Genomic DNA, 20,240 nt, shown 5'->3' with positions numbered 1-20,240 from the left:
ATTGGGAGCTTGGGCTTATCAGACACAACTTAGAATAGATTTACAAGGAGATCCTGCTGAGTAGCATTGAGAACTATGTCTAGATACTCATGTTGCAACAGAACAAAGGGTGGGGAAAATAATGTAATTGCAATGTATACATGTAAGAATAACTTGATCCCCTTGCTGTACGGTGGGAAAAAAAAAAAAAAGAAGTACAAAGGCTCATAAGAGACAACTACAGGCAACTATATGCCAATAAAATGGACAACCTAGAAGAAATGGACCAATCTTCCAAGACTAAACCAGGATGAAATGGACAAGACAAACGGACAAATCTAAGTACTGAAATTGAAACTATGATTAAAAAACTTCCGACAAACAAAAGTCCAGGACCAGATGGCATCATAGGGCAAATTCTACCAAACATTTAGAGAAGAGCTATTACCTATCCTTCAGAAACTATTCCAAAAAATTGCAGAGGAAGGAATGCTACAAAATTCATTCTACGAGGCCACCATCACCCTGATACCAAAACCAAAGATACCACACACACACAAAAATGGGGTAAGGGCATGAATAGTGAGTTAATGAAAGAAAAACAAATGGACAATACAGATATGAAAAATAATTCATTTTACTAGTAATTTAAAAAAATGAAAATTAAAAAAACACTTTTACACAATAAGATTAACAGTAAGATTAACAGAAGAAAAGAGTGATGCTACCCAGAGTTAGCCATGGGCAGAGTAGGTGGGGGTGATGTGGAAGGTAGATGCTGGGAAGGTTGCAGTTTGGACACAGTCCTTCAAAGAAGCCTCAAAATAGGCACAGTTTTGACTTCAAACCTCTAGGGACTTATCCCAAGGAAATAACGAATTTGCAAAGATTTAGGGCAACAGGTTGTTCATAATAACAAAATACTGAAAACAATCAGGCTGTCCAATGCAGGAGAATTAGTTACACAGATGATGATGATATGTTCGTTGCATGTGTTGTTAAGTGGGAGAAACAAGTAAATTATGGAAAAAGAAGTTAGTGTTATCTTGCATTTGGTTTTCTACAGAAAGCTTCAGAAGTCTATTTAAGAAAAGGTGAAACAGTGGTTTTCGTCTCTTTGGCCCATTTGTACTTTCTCATTTATCTTAAAAATTTTTTTTTTATTAAACTATACTTGATTTACAACATTTCTTATATTTCTTTTGTTCGGCAAAGTGATCCAGACACACACAGCTCCCTGTGCTGTACAGAAGGGCCCAAATATAAGAGTTTGCTTCTAAAATCCCCAAACTGCTCATCCATTCCCCTCTCTCCCCCCTCCCACCCTGGAAACCACAAGTCTGCTCTCCTTGGCTGTGATCTGTTTTGTTTTGTAGATAGGATCAGCTGTGCCATACTTTAGATTCCACAAATAAGTGATATCATATGGTATTGGTCTTTTTGTTTATGGCTTGCTTCACTTAGTATGAGCATCTCTAGTTCCATCCATGTTGCTCCAAATGGCATTAGTTTATTTTTTATGGCTCAGTAGTATTCCGTTGATTATGTACCACATCTTCTTTTTTTTAAAATGATTTTAATTTTTTTCCATTATAGTTGGTTTACAGTGTTCTGTCAATTTTCTACAATACAGCAAAGTGACTCAGTCACACATACATATATATATTTTTTTCTCACATTATCCTCCATCATAAGTGACTAGATATAATTCCCAGTGCTATATAGCAGGATCTCATTGCTTATCCATTCCAAAGGCAATAGTTTGAATTTATTAACCCCAGATTCCCAGTCCATCCCACTCCCACCTCCTCCCCCTTAGCAACCACAAGTCTGTCCTCCAAGTCCATGAGTTTCCTTTGGAGGAAGGTGGAAAGTTTTATTTGTGCTATATATTAGATTCTGGATATTAAGTGCTATTATTTGGTATTTGTCTTTCTCTTTCTGACTTACTTCACTTAGTATGAGTCTCTAGTTCCATCCATGTTGCTGCAAATGGCATTATTTTGTTCTTTTTTATGGCTGAGTAGTATTCCATTGTATATATATACACCACATCTTCTTAATCCAGTCATCTGTTGATGGACATTTAGGTTGTTTCCATGTCTTGGCTACTGTAAATAGTGCTGTGATGAACATGGAGTGCATGTATCTTTTTCACTGAAAGTTTTGTCTGGATATATGCCCAGGAGTGGGATTGCTGGGTCATATGGTAGTTCTATGTTTAGTTTTCTGAGGAACCTCCATTCTGTTTTCCATAGCAGTTGTACCAATTTACATGCCCACCAACAGTGCATGAGGGTTCCCTTTTCTCCACACCCTCTCCATTTGTTATTTGTTGCCTAGTTAATGATGGCCATTCTGACTAGTTGTGAGGCAGTACCTCATTTATCTTAAATGAACACAAATGAAAATTGTAACCTGAAAAAAGAAAGAAAAGACTAAGGAATGGTGAACAGCTCAGTTGAACAGGGTCCCTTCTTTTTTTTTTTTTTTTTTTTGCCATTTCTTGGGCCACTCCCGCGGCATATGGAGGTTCCCAGGCTAGGGGTCCAATCGGAGTTGTAGCTGCTGGCCCATACCAGAGCCACAGCAATGCAGGATCTGAGCCGCATCTGCAGCCTACGCCCAAGCTCAGGGCAACACCAGATCCTCAAACCACTGGGCAAGGCCAGGGATCAAACCCACAACCTCATGGTTCCTAGTCAGATTCGTTAACCACTGAGCCATGACGGGAACTCCCAAACAGAGTCTTTTCTTTAGGCATCCTCCTTCCTGCTCAGAGAGGGACAGATACTTCTGCCTTCTTTCTAGGCTGTTCCTGCAAATCTCTTAGGAAGACAGGACTGAAATACTCATCTGCCCTGCTCAGAGAGGCTCCTGATTTCATGATGCGTTTCCGTGCCCAGCTCCCCTGGGGTTGGGAGAGACCCCAAGGCAATGATAAGTGAGCTTGGACCACACAAGAGGCTTTCTTTCTTTTTTTGTTTTATTGGAGTATAGTTGACTTAACATGTTATATTCATTTCGGGTGTACAGCAAAGTGACTCAGTTATACATATACAGATCCATTCTTTTTTCCCACATAGGTTATTACAGAACATTGAGTAGACTTCCGTGTGCCATACAGTAGGTCCTAGTTAGTCATCTAGTTTGTATATAGTAGTGTGCATGGGTTAATTAATCCCACTCTCCTAACTTATGCCCCTCCCCAAAAGGTTTCCCCTATGGTCACCATAAGTTTGATTTCAAAATCTGTGAGTTTGTTTCTGTTTCATAAGCAAGTTCTTTTATATCATTTTTATTAGAGTCCACATCTAAGTGATCTGATATGATATTTGTCTTTCTTTGCTCTTCATGCCCAGGCAAGTGATTCTGAGGCTTAGTGAAGGCTTGCCCACTATGCCAACATGAAGGAGGAAAAAGGGGACTTTTCATGGAGGACTCCGAGACAGGTTTTCCCTTTATTTTTATTTTTATTTTTTATTTATTTATTTTTTTGTCTTTTCTAGGGCCAGTCCCGAGGCATATAGAGGTTCCCAGGCTAGGGATCTAATCGGAGCTGTAGCCTCTGGCCTGCACCAGAGCCACAGCAATGCAGGATCCGAGCCACATCTGTGACCTACACCACAGCTCACAGCAACGCCGGACCCTTAACCCACTGAGTGAGGCCAGGGATCGAACCCGAAAACTCGTGGTTCCTAGTCGGATTCGTTAACCACTGAGCCACGATGGGAACTCCCTCCTTTTAGTTTTGAAATATAGTATTTCTTGAATTCTCTACTGTCATTGCACCCAGATATTTATCAACTTTTACAAGAGAAAAAGAAAAAGGGAAGGAAAGGCAAAGGGGAATTCAAATCCACTCAATTTGTCCCCAGATCCTATCTTTGTTTCAATGAGACTGCTACTTCATATCACCTTCTGGATTCTAAAACCCCCTGATAAGATTCCCTTTTGGACTCTCTGTGCTTTTCAGGGAAAGAGGCTCAGAACTGGCCAGACCCTTTCATCTCTAACTGATAAAGCAGTGTGTTTATTTAGATTCGGTCATATTGAATCCATTTCAACAATTGCTTACAATATGCACCCCCCCCACCCCCGGGAACAATAGATGTTCCCTTTGCCCCTCCCCCTAGGCCTGGACTTCTAAGGAATTTAAGAGATGTGAATCAGAGCTCTGAGATGGAATAACAGCAATCTTTCTAAGGTCCAGGAGTGTACAGAGCTGACCTGTTTTCCAGTGCTCATTTCCTTCCCAACCCCTCGCTCTAACCTCCTCTTGTCTCGTTGGATTTCATTTGGTTTTGTTTCACTTTTCAGCACAGACCCTTCCTTGCTCGGCCCGTGCCTCATCTGGACAGAATTGCAGGCTTATCCTCTCCCACCTGATGGATAATTTCCTGCACGACACATTGCAAGACAATCTGGTAAACATGCCTTCCTCCTGTCCCGCCAAAACATTTCATAATTCTTCAGCCTTTCACAAGGAATCTCTCAGCTCAGAAGCTATGGTGACTCAGAGGAGGATGAATGTTTCCTTTGGTCTTATCTTTTTTTTTTTTTTTTTTGTCTTTGTAGGGCCAACACCCATGGCATATGGAGGTTCCGAGGCTAGGGGTAGAATTGGAGCTGTAGCTGCCAGCCTACACCGCAGCCACAGCAACACCAGATCCAAGCTGTGTCTGGGACCTACACCACAGCTCATGGCAGCCCTGGATCCTTAACCCACTGAGAAGGCTAGGGATCGAACCCACATCCTCTGGAAACTAGTTGGGTTTATTAATGACTGAGCCACAACGGGAACTCCTTTTTTTTTTTTTAAAAACTCTTTTAGTTTGGTTTCTCGGAATATGTCTTAAGCTTTATCCTTTATCTGAAAAGCCTGGGTCTATTGGGTTGAAATCTGCTTCTGAAATCAAGGGGCTATGTCTTCACATGACCATCCATGTCACTGGTGTCTTTCTAAGTGACCCCAAAAAGGTCACAGAGAGTCAATACTTTCTACCCATTTGTTTATAATAAGACCTCAGAGAGCCCCATTGGGTTGGATGAGTCTAGTTTATGGCGTGTTTAGAAATCCCTGAAGGACACTTGTGCCCCCAAAGCCTTTTTCAGAGTAAGCAGACCTGCAGCTAGGAAAGCGGCATGTCTGTGTAACGGGGTCATTAGTACCTCTTACAGTTCTGAAAGTCAGTTTTATAACGGAGTTGTCACTCCGCTCCCAGCTTCTCTGCCTAAGTTCCCTGGCTATATTAAAAATCTTGGCTTTGGAGTTCCCGTCATGGCTCAGTGGTTAACGAATCTGACTAGGAACCATGAGGATGCAGGTTTGATCCCTGGATTTGCTCAGTGGGTTAAGGATCTGGCGTTGCCGTGAGCTGTGGTGTAGGTTGCAGATGCAGTTCGGATCCTGTGTTGCTATAGCTCTGGTGTAGGCTGGCGACCACAGCTCCAATCAGACCCCTAGACTGGGAACCTCTATATGCCGCAGGTACAGCCCTAGAAAGACAAAAAAAGGAAAAAAAAATCTTGGCTTTGGATTATAAATAAATAGATGGTGCTTTCCTTTTCCTTTTCCTTTTTTTTTTTTTTTTTTTTTCTTTTTTGGTTGCTTCTGAGGCAGATGGAAATTCTTGGGGGGAGAATGGAATCCGAGCCCCAGCTGTGACTTAAACCACAGCATAGCAACACTGGGTCCTTAACCCACAACACCACAGTGGGAGCTCTGTGCTTTTCTTCACCTTAGAAAAATCAGACCCAGAGTTCCTGTCGTGGCCCAGCAGAAATGAATCCGACTGGGAACCATGGGTTTGAGGGTTTGATCCCTGGACTTGTTCAGTGGATTGTGGATCTGGAATTGCTGTGAGTTGTGGTGTGGGTCGCAGACGTGGCTTGGATCTGGTGTGGCTGTGGCTGTGGCTGGCAGCTGTCCCCTTGGACCCCTGGCCTGGGAACCTCCATAATGCCAGGGGTGCAGCCCTAAAAAGCAAAAAAAAAAAGCTGTTCTTATTAACCCACAGGGTGAAGGCACTGGATAGGAGGTTCTTTAAACACCCCTCGAAGTAAAAAAAAAAAAAAAAAAAAGAAAAATCAGACTCACTTTAGAGGAAGGGGAAAGAGACCTCCGAACTCTAGGAATTTCTGGGGATGGTTTCCATGTTCTTTTTCTTGATTGTAGTGATGGTTTCAGAACCTATCAAAGTTGACACATTAAATGTGTATAGTTTATTAAATGTCAGTTATACCTCAATAAACCTGTTGGGCAAGAATAAAGCAAAACTCTATACCCAACATCCCCATTTCCAATACTGAGAGTCCAATGTACTGCCTCGTATTATAACTAATAAATACATGTTTAAGTTAAAAAACAGAAAAACCAAACCAAAACAAAACAAAAACAAACAAGCAAAAAAACTCCATAAGGAAATAATGTTGGCCAGGGCACAACTTTCTAAAGTGTCACATTTTATCCAACTACTATTTTACCTGCTTTCAGAACCTAAGAGAACTTAAAACAAGATCCTGTTTCTTGTTTCAAGATTTAGGGGTAACTTGCCATCAGAAGGAAGGCAAAGTGATAAAGTTCCACCAGAAATTATTTAAGACAAGACTGCTGGGAATCCACTCTCAGCCTTTCACATTTTCAGCCTTAGCTCAGGCACCACCTTAATTGCTATCATATGGTTAACTTCTCCCCGGTTCTCGAGGCCTGTGACTTAGGCAATATTTATTGGTCATTTTTAAGGCTAAAATTTCCAACAAGCCTCTATGGATTGGAACAGGAAGCATGAAGCAGGAAAATAGAAGAGTTGACCATCATTTAAACGGTGAGAAATTGCCTTTTCTCTTTCACTATCAAAAGCACAGTAGTGTTGCCCATTGTCTTAGATCAAACCCTAAAACTGTAGATGGGGAGCCACCAAAGGGGTTCTTGTGGTGACTGAATATTCTAGAGTAGCATGAGATTACACTCACTGGAAAGGAATCAGCAGCAGGGCTGTCTCCCCGATGGGGTCTCGGTTCCGTCTCCATGGTCAGGGCCCATGAATGGGGCAGGAGCTGTACAGCAAAGATCTTTCCCCTTTGATGATAGCCAAGCTTGTTGGTTTGCAACATGCTGATGCTCTGTGTGTGGTTGTTTTTTTTTTGTTGTTTGTTTGTTTTGTTTGTCTTTTTTAGGGCCACACCTGCGGCATATGGAGGTTCCCAGGCTAGGGGTCTAATTGGAGCTATAGCTGCCAGCTGCGACCACAGCCACAGCAATTCCACATCCAAGCTGTGTCTGCAACCTACACCACAGCTCATGGCAATGCTGGATCCCTAACCCACTGAGTGAGGCCAGGAATCAAACTCGTGTCCTCATGGATCCTAGTTGGGTTCGTTAACCATGAGCCACAATGGGAACTCCTGTATGTATTGCTTTTACCTAAACGTCACACTGTGAAATAGGTGTACCAGTCCCAGTTTACAGAGAGTCAGTCTGAAGCACAGAGGTGCAAGGCAACCTGCCCCAGGTCACATAATACTGATACTAATATTAATACTAATGGCGAAACCAACAAACCCCTAGATAGCTTTTACTATGAGCCAGGCAGGGACTCTACCTATTGCTTTATATCTATTAACAAATTTATCCTCCTGATAACCCTCGAAGGTAAGGAATACGATTATTCCCATTAAAGACAAGGAAAAAAGAAAAACAATAACTCCTCCCAAGTCAAACATTTGATAAGCAATAGAGTCTATGCTTTACTAAACACAACACTGTGTGTCTTTCTGGTGTATTGTATGCACTCAGTGGGTGTTTGTGTGTATAGGTATGTGACTTGTTTGTGTGTATCATTGGGAGAGTAGGTTCTGGAACATAATAAACTTCTTGTTCTATTTCTTTCTTTTTTTTATGTCTGTCATCCCATAGAATGCTAATTTATTTTATTTATTTTTTATTTTTTAATTGTTATTTTTTTATTAATTTATTTTTTTAAATTGTAATTTCCCCAATACTTTTTTTTTTCTACTGTACAGTATGGTGACCCAGTTATACGTACATGTATACATTCTTTTTTCTCACATTATCATACTCCATCATAAGTGACTAGACATAGTTCCCAATGCTACACAGCAGGATCTCATTTCGAATCCATTCCAAAGGCAATAGTCTGCATCTATTAACCCCAAGTTCCCAATCCATCCCATTCCCTCCCCCCTTCCCCTTGGCAACCACAAGTCTATTTTCCAAGTTTATGATTTTCTTTTATGTGAAAAGGTTCATTTGTGCCATATATTAGATTACAGATATAAGTGATATCATATGGTAATGGTCTTTCTCTTTCTGACTTACTTCACTCAGGATGAGAGTCTTTAGTTCCATCCATGTTGCTGCAAATGGCATTATGTCATTCTTTTTTATGGCTGAGTAGTATTCCATTGTGTATGTATACCACATCTTCCTAAACCAATCATCTGTTGATGGACATTTGGGTTGTTTCCATGTCTTGACTATTATGAATAGTGCTGCCATCAACATGCGTCTTTTTTAAGGAAAGTTTTGTCTGGATATATGCCCAAGAGTGGGGTTGCTGGGTCATATGGTCATACTAAACTGTATAGTTTTCTAAGGTACCTCCATACTGTTCTCCATAGCAGTTGTACCAGTTTATATTCCCACCAACAGTGCAGGAGGGTTCCCTTTTCTCCACAACCCCTCCAGCACTTGTTATTTGTGGACTTAGTAATGATAGCCATTCTGGCTGGTGTGAAGTAGTACCTCATGGTAGTTTTGATTTGCATTTCTCTAATAATCAGGGATGTTGAGCATTTTTTCATGTGCTTGTTGGCCATCTGTATATCTTCCTTGGAGAAATGTCTAATCAGCTCTTTACCCATTTTTCAAACGGGCTGTTGGCTTTTTTACTGTTGAGTTGTATAAGTTGCTTGTATATTTTAGAGATTAAGCCCTTGTCCATTGCATCACTTGAAAGTATTTTCTCCCATTCTGTAAGTTGTCTTTTTGTTTTCTTTTTGGTTTTCTTTGCTGTGCAAGAGCTTGTTAATTTGACTAGGTCCCATTGGTTTCTTTTTGCTTTTATTTCTGTTGCTTTGGGAGACTGACCTGAGAAAACATTTGTAAGGTTGATGTCAGAGACTGTTTTGCCTATGTTCTCTTCCTGGAGTTTGATGGTGTCTTGTCTTATATTTAAGTCTTTCAGCCATTTTGAGTTTATTTTGGTGCATGATGTGAGGATGTGTTCTAGTTTCATTGATTTGCATGCAGCTGTCCAGGTTTCCCAGCAATACTTGCTGAAAAGACTGTCTTTTTTTACGTTTTATGTTCTTGCCTCTTTGTCAAAGATTAATTGACCATAGGTGTCTGGGTTTATTTCTGGGTTCTCTATTCTGTTCCATTGGTCTGTATGTCTGTTTTGGTACCAGTACCATACTGTCTTGATGACTGTGGCTTTGTAATATTTCCTGAAGTCTTGGAGAGTTATGCCTCCTGCTTGGTTTTTGTTCCTCAGAATTGCTTTGGCAATTCTGGGTCTTTTGTGGTTCCATATAAATTTTTGGATTGACATTTGAAAAATGTCCTGGGTAATTTGATAGGGATTGCATTGAATATGTAGATTGCTTTGTATAGTATGGCCATTTTTACAATGTTAATTTTTCCAACCCAGGAACATGGGCTATCTTGCCATTTCTTTGAATCCCCTTTAATTTCCTTGATTAATGTTTTCGAGTTCTCGGCATGAAGTCTTTTACCTCCTTGGTCAGGTGTATTCCCAGGTGTTTGATTTCTTTTTTTTTTTAATTTTATTATTATTAAAGTATAGTTACAATGTTGCATCAAGTTCTGTTGTGCAACAAAGTGACCCAATCACACACAGTTCCCTCTGCTGTCCAGTAGGATTCCATTGCCCATCCATTCCAAATATAACAGTCTTTGTTCTGTTTCTAATGCAAATCTCCTATTTAGCTCAAATGATTAAGGCTAGATGGGAGTTGACCTTGAGTGCATTTCATGGCCTGGATGACACTGGCCGGTGTCTACTTGTGGTTTTCAGTGCTCTCTGGGGAACTATGCCTGCTTCCTCTCCTGGAGATTCTAGAAGTGCTGGTAATCACAGCACTCACCCCTTGACCACAGAAGTGAACATGTGTTCCATACCTGGTTAAACTCAACCTCTCTGCAGCCTCAGTGACTGGCCCAGCATTAAGCATGTGACCAAACAAGAACCAATCAGAGTCCTTCCTTAGAGTGTATATGCTCAGAGAGAACCTCTCTCTGTTTCCTCTGGACATTTTCATCAGGCATGATTGTGCTTGAAGCTGTATGAGGCCATATTCCTCTTCTTGGCAGAGGTTCAATCATCAAGGGAGGAACTGAAATCCAGATATTAAGAAAAGCAGAGACCAACAGTGGGGACAAAGAAGGTGAGAGGGAGCAGTTGACAGCATTTGAGTCTTAAAGGATTCTCAGGCCCCCTTGATTTCTGAATTTCCTGGTTATGTGAACCAGTCGCTTTATTATTTATGGGAGTTTCTTTCATTTGTTACCTTAAAAGTATGACAGTTAAAACTCCTGCTTAAAAGTAAAAGTTACCTTAAAAGTATGACACATACAGGAAATATTCTTCTTCCTTCTTCTTAAATATTAAATGGTATCCACTCCAAAGTGGATATTAATAATATTTAAAATATTATTATTGTAATAATATTATTAAAAATAATATAATTTAATAATTTAAACAATTTAAATAATTTAATAATAATAATATTTTTAATAATAGTAAGCATTATACCTATCATTTTATGAAGGAAAGTAATTGTGATTCTTTAAAAACTCATCATGAGACTGTTATTCCATTAAATGATATCCACTCCAAAGTGGATATTAATAATATTAAAAATGTTATTATTTTAATAATACTCATATTATTTTTAATAATAATAAGCATTATACCTACCATATTATGAAGGAAAGTAATTGCGATTCTTTAAAACTCATCGTGAGATTGTTATTCCATTTAGTTTTAGGTAAGTCCTACTATGCACTGTAGTTTCATTAGAGAGGACAATAGGATCAAAAGATCAATATTATCCTCTCTATCATAATTGAAACAGAATCAAAAGATCAGAGACACGACTCAGATATAACTAGTAAAATCTACTGGACCCGAGACTAAAAATAGACTCCGTACTCAAGAAAATTCCCTTGGGCAACTAGAAAGATTAGCCAGGATCAGTTAAAATGGGGGCAACATTCTAGAATTCCCCTTTAAACCAGAATGCATCTGAGAGTTTTCCTACAAAATCTATTCCAATGGAATAGATTTCAAAGACTGGGGCTCTGGGATGGAGATGTTTCCAGGACCCTATTCACTCTCATATGCTTCCTTTGGTCCCCAAATATCTGAGAGTCCTCTTTAGGGGAGCCATCCTTTTGCTTAAATACTCCCTCTTTCTCTGGTTTTGCTTCATTGCAGGGCAATATAACCTCACTTTTGTCTTAAGATGGTAATTTGATGGTGGTTAAGTGCATGGATTTAAGCCGGAGAGCTTGAGGTCACAGCCTGGCTGCATCATTTATTTGCTCTGTGACTTTCCCTCTCTTTACTTCACCATCCCACCCCACCCAGGACCCCATTTTCCTCCTCTGTGAAATGAGGCTAGCAATAATGTCTACCTGGAGGGTTATGGTGGGATGAGAGAAGATAACACACATCAGGCTCGTTGTGTGGTGCCAGGCACCTAGTAAATGTTTGGTACATGTCAGCTCTTCTCCTGACAGTGAAGCATCCTGGCTGAAGGGCATTGAGAAGCCAGCCAGGAGCTCTGAGGCTAAGCCTACGTCTCCAAATACTGTCCGTCCGAACTTGACCAAGCACATCCTGATCTTCCTCACCTGATGAAGGGCAACATTAATGCCCCTCATGCCGGTTTCCCAATGGTGGCAAACCTGAGACAGATGTTTTGAGGAGAAATGGAGGTAAGGGACATGAAGGAGGTTAGGAAAGAGTAAGCGGATTTTACAAATAATCAGTACTATCAGGGGGAAATCATTTAGTCATTCAACTAATATTTACCAAGTGTCTACTGGGTGCAAGGACCAAAGTACAGGTGGCAAATCTTGCTCTGTGATGAAAGAAAGTCAGAGGAGAGCACAAAAGCCAAATGAAATTTGGGAAAATACATGAAATGGGAGATGAGGGAAAGACCAACTTTGCTTTCTCTGCACTTTGGCAACAGGCTAACTCCACAAGGTTTGCCTGAACCTTCCTTCCCCAGAGCTACTATAACGTTCTCTTTCTTCAAGCCTGTCCCAGTCAAAGTGAAGTTGGGCATGCATTTTTTTTGGGGGTTGCACCCGTGGAATATGGAAGTTCCTAGGTGAGGGGTCGAATCAGAGCCACGGCTGTCGGCCTACACCACAGCCACAGCAATGCCAGATCTGAGCCATGTCTGCAACCTGCACCACAGCTCACGGCAATGCCGGATTCTTAACCCACTGAGCGAGGCCAGGGATCAAACCCATATCCTCATGGATACTAGTCAGGTTTGTTATCACTGAGCCATGATGGGAACTCCTGGGCATGTGTTTTCAAACAGCTTAGAAGAGAAGCCACTTCTACACAAGCATGCCCATGATTCTGAATTAATACAAGTTGTTCTCCAAGGAGAATATATGTATTCTGATATATATATATATATATATGTTTTCTATATATTAAATAAATACAAATATATAATCATACATATATATATATATATATATTTATATATTCTTTTTAGGGCCTCACCTGCAGCTAGGGGTCAAATCAGAGCTGTCGCTGCCAGCCTACACCACAGCTACGGCAATGCCAGATTGGAGCTGCATCTGCAAACTACACCACAGCTCGAAGCAATGCTGGATTCTTAACCCACTAAGCGAGGCCAGGGATCAAACCCGCATCTTCATGGATACTAGCTGGGTTTGATACTGCTGAGCCACAGTGGGAATTCCTGTGTGTCTATATTTAATTGTAGGAAATACACATAAATGCATAATATCGCGCAACCATCACTCCCCTCCAACTCCAGAACACTTTGCATTCTGTAACACTGGAACCCGTTAAACAATAACTCCTTACCTCCTCTCTATCCCCAGCCTCCAGCCCCCAGCCATCCCCCTTTCCTTCTTTCTGTCCCTGTGATTTTTTTTTTCTTTCTTTCTTGTTTTTTTTTTTTTTTTTTTTTTTTTTTTGTCTTTTTGCCATTTCTTGAGCTGCTTCTGTGGCACATGGAGGTTCCGAGGCTAGGGGTCTAATCGGAGCTGGAGCTGCCAGCCTACGCCAGAGCCACAGCAACTCGGGATCCGAGCCATGTCTGTGACCTGCACCACAGCTCACGGCAACACCGGATCCTTAACCCACTGAGCAAGGGCAGGAATCGAACCCGCAACCTCATGGTTCCTAGTCGGTTTCGTTAACCACTGCGCCATGATGGGAACTCCTGTCCCTGTGATTTTTGACCGTGCTCTGTACCTCACATAAGTAGAGCCGCACAGTATGTATCTTTTTGTCACTGGCTCATGTCACACAGAGCCTTTTTTGTAAAAGGTCTGAGATAATTGTTCCTGGAAATTTGGGCTGTGGCCACATTTTCCCTGATTTGCCAGCCCACCGGTTTATGACAAGGTCTCTCTCTCTCTCTAGGATTCCCCGGAGCCAGGCTTCAGTGAAAGGGGGACGAGGTCATTCTGGTGTTTCTTATAGCTTCTAATCCAAGCAGCAGTGTCTGGTTCCTCGCATTTCACCTTTTTTGGCTGCTCTCCGTTTTCCTCCACTTTCCTCATAAACAAGAATGTGGGGGATGGGGCGGGTGGTGTGTGAGCCGAGGCCCCCTGGACACTGCTGTTCAAGGAATTTAATGGAGGCTCCTGAAGCCTGTGAAGCAAAGTGAGAAACAGCAGCTGCTCATTCACCCTGAGCCTCCATTAATAATGTGATGTGCTTTTGTCGTAAAGGTAAACACACTGCAATGGGAATGTTACCAAGAGGCCCTGAGAGGGGCTTATCAGCAGGGGGAGAGGCCAAAAGTACGGGTCGCCTGTGACCCGGGGCCATCAGACAGAGGAGCGATGCTGCTGTTGCCTTGGGAACAGGCCTCCACATCCCAACCCTGGAAAGAACACAGGGTCTGTGTGTCCTCGTCTGCTACCTCTGGGCTCTCAAGACCTGCTCTCAGCTATGCAAAGCCCATCTTCTTTGTCCAGCTGACTTTTCCAAAAAGCATGCTTTCCAGAATCTGCACGTCCAAATGGAGATTTACCTTTAGAGTCGCCAAGCCATAGGCATGCGTTACCTTATCCGCCAGGGCCACCTAGAATGCTGCTTTGCACAGGTCTACAAGCAGAGACAAAGTCCTGTGAACCTTCTCAATGGTGGCAAGTCAACTTTGGGGCTTGGATTTTGAGACAGATACTGAAATCTGATCAAGGAACACATGATCCACTCAGTAATGTTAATTAGAATGGAAAAACAAGGCATGAGTTCTCAGAAAATAATAGCTGATGTTTATTAGTCAGGACAAATACTATTCTGATAGAATATCCTATTTAATTCTCATAATAGTATTGTTGTATAAGATCCTCTTAGTTTTACGGAGCAGAAAATTGAAGTACAGAGAAGTTAAGTCATGTGCCCAAGGTCACACAGCCACCAAGTGGTACAGTCAGTCCAGGTCCAAGCTGGTAACAATTCACTATACCCTATACCAACTCCCTGATTGACTTGAGTAAATTCTTTCTGTAGTTTGTCTTTTTTAGGGCCACACCCATGGCATGTGAAATTTCCTAGGCTAGGGGTCAAATCAGAGCAACAGCTTGCGGCCTACACCACAGCCACGGCAGTGCAGGATCTGAGCCGCATCTGCCACCTACACCACAGCTCACAGCAACACCGGATCCTTAACCCACCGAGCAAGGCCAGAGATCGAACCCGTCCTCATGGATACCAGTCAGATTGATTAACTGCTGCACCACATTGGGAGCTCTGACTTGAGTAAATTCTTTACTAGACTTGCTGAATTGAGAGTTTACCAAAGTGACTTCTGACTCCATCTTTTACTCTTGGCCAGGTCCCCAAGGCCTGGAGTTTCACTATTAGTGTTACCCCTCAGGCATTTTGTTTTGACAAATGCACATGTATTAGAGTTCCCTTGTGGGCCAGCAGGTTAAGAATCTGACATTGTTACTGCTGTGGCTCTGGTTAGAGCTTGGTGTGGGTTCAGTTCCTGGCCCAGGAATTTCTGCATGCCATGGGCATAGCCAAAAAAAAAAAAAAAAAAAACCAAACAAAATGCACATTTTTTCAGATGTGTCTAATAAATTAAAAAAGACAGAGAGAGCAAGGAGATGTAAACACAAGAGCAATGCATGGTGATGGGACAGCAAGTAGTGAGGAATCCTAACCCTAGAATTCCATGGGATGATATTAGTCTGGGTCCTTCATCCCTCCATCCCTCCATCCCTCTATCCATTTAACAGATATTTATTGGAGGCCTGTGATGTTCTAGGCATTATGCCAAAAGCTAGGATGCAATGCTGAGCAAAACCAGACCAAGCTCCTCTGAGGGTTTAACGTCTGGAAGGGGAGAAGTAAAACTGGATTGTGATGAGATCTGGGAAGCAGAAGTACAAGGTGCTATAAGAAAATATCACAGGTGGCTGGACTAGAACGATAGGAGGGCATTGGATGTTTGGTAGGAGGAGAGCGATGCCAGAAGAGGGACAGGGAGGGGCTCAGCATGGTAGGTGATGCTGATTGCTTGACAAAATTCAGCTAGACCCTCAAGTTAACTGCCTCCATGTTTGGTGATGGCCAGGTACATACACGTGCAGAGTGCCTTAGCCCCTTGAAGCAAGTTATGGTCATACGGTGTCCTGTTATTCAGAGAGAAAGAAATAATGACTGAACATATATCGTCCCTGACTCTTCCTCCCTAACTTTTCGGCTATGTCACTTCGACAGCTTCAACCAGTGTCGCCTTGTGGATAAAATGATAAGGTCAGACAGACGCTGTCTTTAAGTTCTCTTAAGAGTCTGTGTGTGGCTGTAATGGGAGCCCAGAGGCAGCCACCACTGTCTGTCTTCTGTTGTCCTGGTGTCTCTGTGGAACCTGAGAGACGAGGGTTGTCATAAGGCAGCATGGCAGCCAAGGCATTCGGTACCTGGGAATCCAAGTTGGGGGATGGGGGGGTAGCAGAGGGGATGTTCTCCCTCTGTTCTTGGAAGGAGGAGGATCAGGGAAAAAAAAGTGTCAATGTTTTATATGCTATAATTTGGAAGCTGGGCTCACGTAAGAGGGGCCAAAACAATTCACTTTGGAAACATCCAGAAGATGGGGTTTGCCTGGCAAGTGTGTAACATATAGAGCCTGCAATCCAAACACTTGCTAAAAATATGTGTTTCAAGCTGTCGCTTATTTATTAATAATGTCAGTAATAATAACAGATGCATTCGTTGAGCATTTACGGTGTGCTAATTCCTTCCCATTCACTTTCTCATTTATTTCTCCCATTAACTGTGAGAAACAGATGCAGTGCTCTTATCATCCTCAGTTTACAGATGAGGACACAGAGTTCTAGGGATGTCACATGACTTGCCCAGTGTCTTACGGCCGTAAGTGGTTACAAACCAAGGTTGGAATTGAGGTCTGACTGATTGCAAAGCCCAGGCTCTTTTTTTTTTTTTTTTTTTTCTGTCTTTTTGTCTTTTCCAGGGCCGCACCAGTGGCATATGGAGGTTCCCAGGCTAGCGGTCTAATCAGAGCTGTAGCCGCTGGCCATAGCCACTGCCATAGCAATTTGGGATCCGAGCCACGTCTGCAACCTGCACCACAGCTCACAGCAACTCTGGATCCTTAACCTACTGAGCGAGGCCAGGGATCGAACCCAAAACCTCATGGTACCTAATCGGATTCATTAACCACTGAGCCACGACGGGAACTCCCCCAGGCTCTTTTTTAAAAAATGTTTTGTGGAAGTAGTTGATTTACTTCAAAAAAGTTTTATGGAGTTGTATTCATTTCTGCCATACAGCAATGTGTCTGAGTTATACATATAGAGTCTTTTACATTTTCTTTTTCATGATGGTTTATCACAGGATATTGAATGTAATTCCGTGAACTATACACTAGGACTTTGTTGCTTATCCATTCTATGTACAATAGTTTGCCTCTACTAATCCCAAACTCCCCAAGCTTCCCTCTCCTATCCCCCCACCCCATTTGGCAACCACAAGTCTGTTCTCTATATTTGTGAGTTTGTTTTTGTTTTGCAGATGTGTTGATTTGTGTCATATTTTAGATTCCATGTATAAGTGATATCATATGGTATCTGTCTTTCTCTTTCTGACTTATTTCCCTTAGTATGACAATCTGGGTCCATCCATGTTGCTGCAAATGTCATTATTTCATTCTTTTTAATAAGCCCAGGCTCTTAAACACTACTCTCTACTATGGAGAAAGATATTGATATCCAGATATTTACCAACCTGCTACTTGTTCATTACGAAGGGTAGGTCTCAGTAGTCCCTTGGTAGCCTCGCAGTTAAGGATCTGGCATTGTCACTGCTGTGGTGTGGGTTTAATCCCTGGCCCAGGAACTTCTGGATGCCACAGGCATGGCCAAAAAAAAAAAAAAAAGGTAGTTCTCTAAAGACACTAAGACGCTAAGGCCAACATTTCTAGATTTTATAGACGAATAAAATTTTTTAAATATTTGAGATTCAGACAAAGAGGTGTCAAGTTTTTGCTTTGCTAAATGAACCGTTTTTTAAAAAAGAAAACCTATTTTGTCATCATTTCTTGAAAGAACAGCTTAAAAATCAAAACACCAAGAATTAAATAATCTCAGAATGTAAAAGAATAAATTTAACTCCATGAATAAATCACTGCACAATTCTTGCTTTTCTCTTTTTGCTTCAAACCAGTGAAAACAGGGCCCAGACCCCTGACTGGCACCAGTGTGAGAACTAGTATTGGGGGTATCTGTCCATTGTTCTCTTACTAACAACACTTTGATTTTGAATATAACTTGGGGAAAAAACAGGATGGTAGTTCTTATAATCTTTTCTTACTCAGACTTTCCACTAACTTCATCTGGTTTCTGTCCTCCCCCACCATGCAATTAGTCCGAATATTTGAGGTTTTCCTATTGTCTCCAGTAAGGTTCTTGGAGACAAGGTCAAATTAAGGGCAAGTCTCACAGGTCAGAGCATTCTGTTTTGAGCCATATGAATGCGTCTCTAAAACTTTTGTAAACATAAAATCACTGTGATACTGAAGTCATTGAGCGTTAGAGCCAAATAGGTGAGTGGATTTGGGGCCAGACTCTATGGTCATATTTTAAATGACCAATGGTTTTAAAATGATAATCTTAACATAGCACAGAAAGGCAAAGAGAGTTCACTCTGGCCATAAGGGAGGCATAGGTCTGATCAATGTTTGGGGGCATCTGGTTTGTTTGGGGCCAGTGACCTTTCCCTGCTCTGGTATTTTTTCAGACCTTTTTTGACCATTCGGCTTTTCGCAGTTCTCAGTTTATGAGTCGAGGGTTATCTCGAGGGCAACATCTCTCTTTCTGGGCGTATATGCGAAATTGCAACCCCGTAAGCTGTGTGCCGTCATCTTACTTCATTATTCGTTTCTTTGACACTTTGGGAACAATCTGTCCAAAGTGTGTGAAACATCTGAACATCTTCAGATGTCCTAAACTAAAGCAAAGCACTCTGTGAGGAAATACTGCCTTGGTGATTTTTTTAATGTTAAAAATAAAGAGTTCTCGCTGTGGCACAAGGTGATCGGCAGCGTCTCTGTAGCACCAGGACGCAGGTTTGATCCCTAGCCTGCCACAGTGGGTTAAAGGATCCAGTTTTGCTGTAGCTGCAGCAGCATCATAGGTCACAACTGCAGCTTGGATCTGATCTCTGGCGTAGGAATTCAATTGGCCGCAGGGCCGCCGAAAAGTAAAATAAAATAACATGCACTTGTCTCACAGTTCTTGAGGCTGGAAGTCCATGGTCAAGGTGTCAGCAGGGTTACTTTCTTCCGAGGCCTCTCTCTTTGGCTTGTAGATGACCCTCTTCTCCCTGTGTCTTCACATGGTCTTTCTTCTGCCCCCATCTGTGTCCAATTTCCTCTTTCTATAAGGACACCAGTCATGTTGGATTGGGGCCCATCCTAAAGACCTCAGCTTAACTCAATTACCTCTGTAAAGACGCTAGTCTCAGGGGTTCCTGCCATGGTGCAATGGGATTGGCAGCCTCTTGAGAGAACCGAGATGCAGGTTGGATCCCTGGCTCAACACAGTGGGTTAAGGATCTGGCGTTGCTGCAGCTGCAGCTGCAGCTTGGTCACAGCTCAGATCTGATCCCTGGCCTGGGAACTCCTTATGCCTTGGGGCAGCCAAAAAAAAAAACCAAAAAACCCAAAAGACCCTAGTTCCAAAGACAGTCACATTCTGAAGTATTGGGGTTTGCTTCAGTGTATGAAATGGGGGGGGGGATATAATTCAGCCCACCCCACTGTACAACCAGGATTTCAGTGAGAAATGAAGCCCAAACATTGAAACTCCTGGGCTTCTAGCCTCCCGAGGGTGAACCTGAAAAAAAGGACTCGTAAAAAGAGTAAATGCACTTGTAGCCTAACAGTGAGATTCTTGGATCCAATTACCAGGCGGTAGCAACTATTCCATCAGCACAACTTTTGCTTTTGCTAATTTGCATCATCTCAAGATTCATCATTGATCTAGCCAGAGCCAGTTTGAAGAATATACAACTTAAAAACTCATTTAGGATAGAAATCCGAGTAGACCTCACTGGTTTTTCTGCCCCAAGTTAGTAAACGAGAGGAGAAAATGTAAAAGCAGAAGAACAGTCAGTTCCCACTTTGTGCTCTAGCTTTCAAGCTTTTGTTTAGTTTGTGTTCATCAGTCAGCTGGAACTGGAAAACTGGATCAGCCTATTTACTGATTTAGTTTGAGTGGCTGGTTAACGTGTGTTACCCTGGGGGCATATTTCTAATCCTGCTTGAGGAAAGACTGTATCTGCATACATAAAACTTGGGCATAATCTTTCCTATTTAGAGGAGAGTAGTTCCTCTGAAATTGATTTTGCTCCACTTTTGGAACATGTATAAAACCGATGGGAGTTTTCCTAGATGCAAACGCGTGCGTCGGTGTAAAAACAGAAAAGAAGTTAAATCAGGAGTCTTGGAGCAGAGAG

General features: G+C 42.0%; 1 protein-coding gene across 1 annotated transcript in view; it reads left to right on the top strand.

The window, feature by feature from the left end:
• LOC146400438 (uncharacterized) overlaps positions 1 to 20,240 on the top strand; it is a 73,610-nt gene that overhangs the window by 8,726 nt on the left and 44,644 nt on the right. Inside the window, exons 2-3 of the mRNA XM_084971118.1 lie at positions 4,300 to 4,406; positions 6,725 to 6,806. Of these exons, the coding sequence (XP_084827244.1) occupies positions 4,300 to 4,406; positions 6,725 to 6,806 (189 nt within the window). The remainder of the gene's footprint in view (positions 1 to 4,299; positions 4,407 to 6,724; positions 6,807 to 20,240) is intronic.

This window comes from Sus scrofa, chromosome 8, assembly GCF_054392235.1.
Source record: "Sus scrofa isolate SSC_HxYL_T2T_F1_AM1 chromosome 8, Sscrofa_HxYL_maternal_Yorkshire_Landrace_v2.0, whole genome shotgun sequence".
NCBI classification, from domain to species: Eukaryota; Metazoa; Chordata; class Mammalia; order Artiodactyla; family Suidae; genus Sus; species Sus scrofa.
The sequence above is the reverse complement of the archived record's forward strand: the minus strand, read 5'-3'. Positions and strand labels throughout refer to the sequence as shown.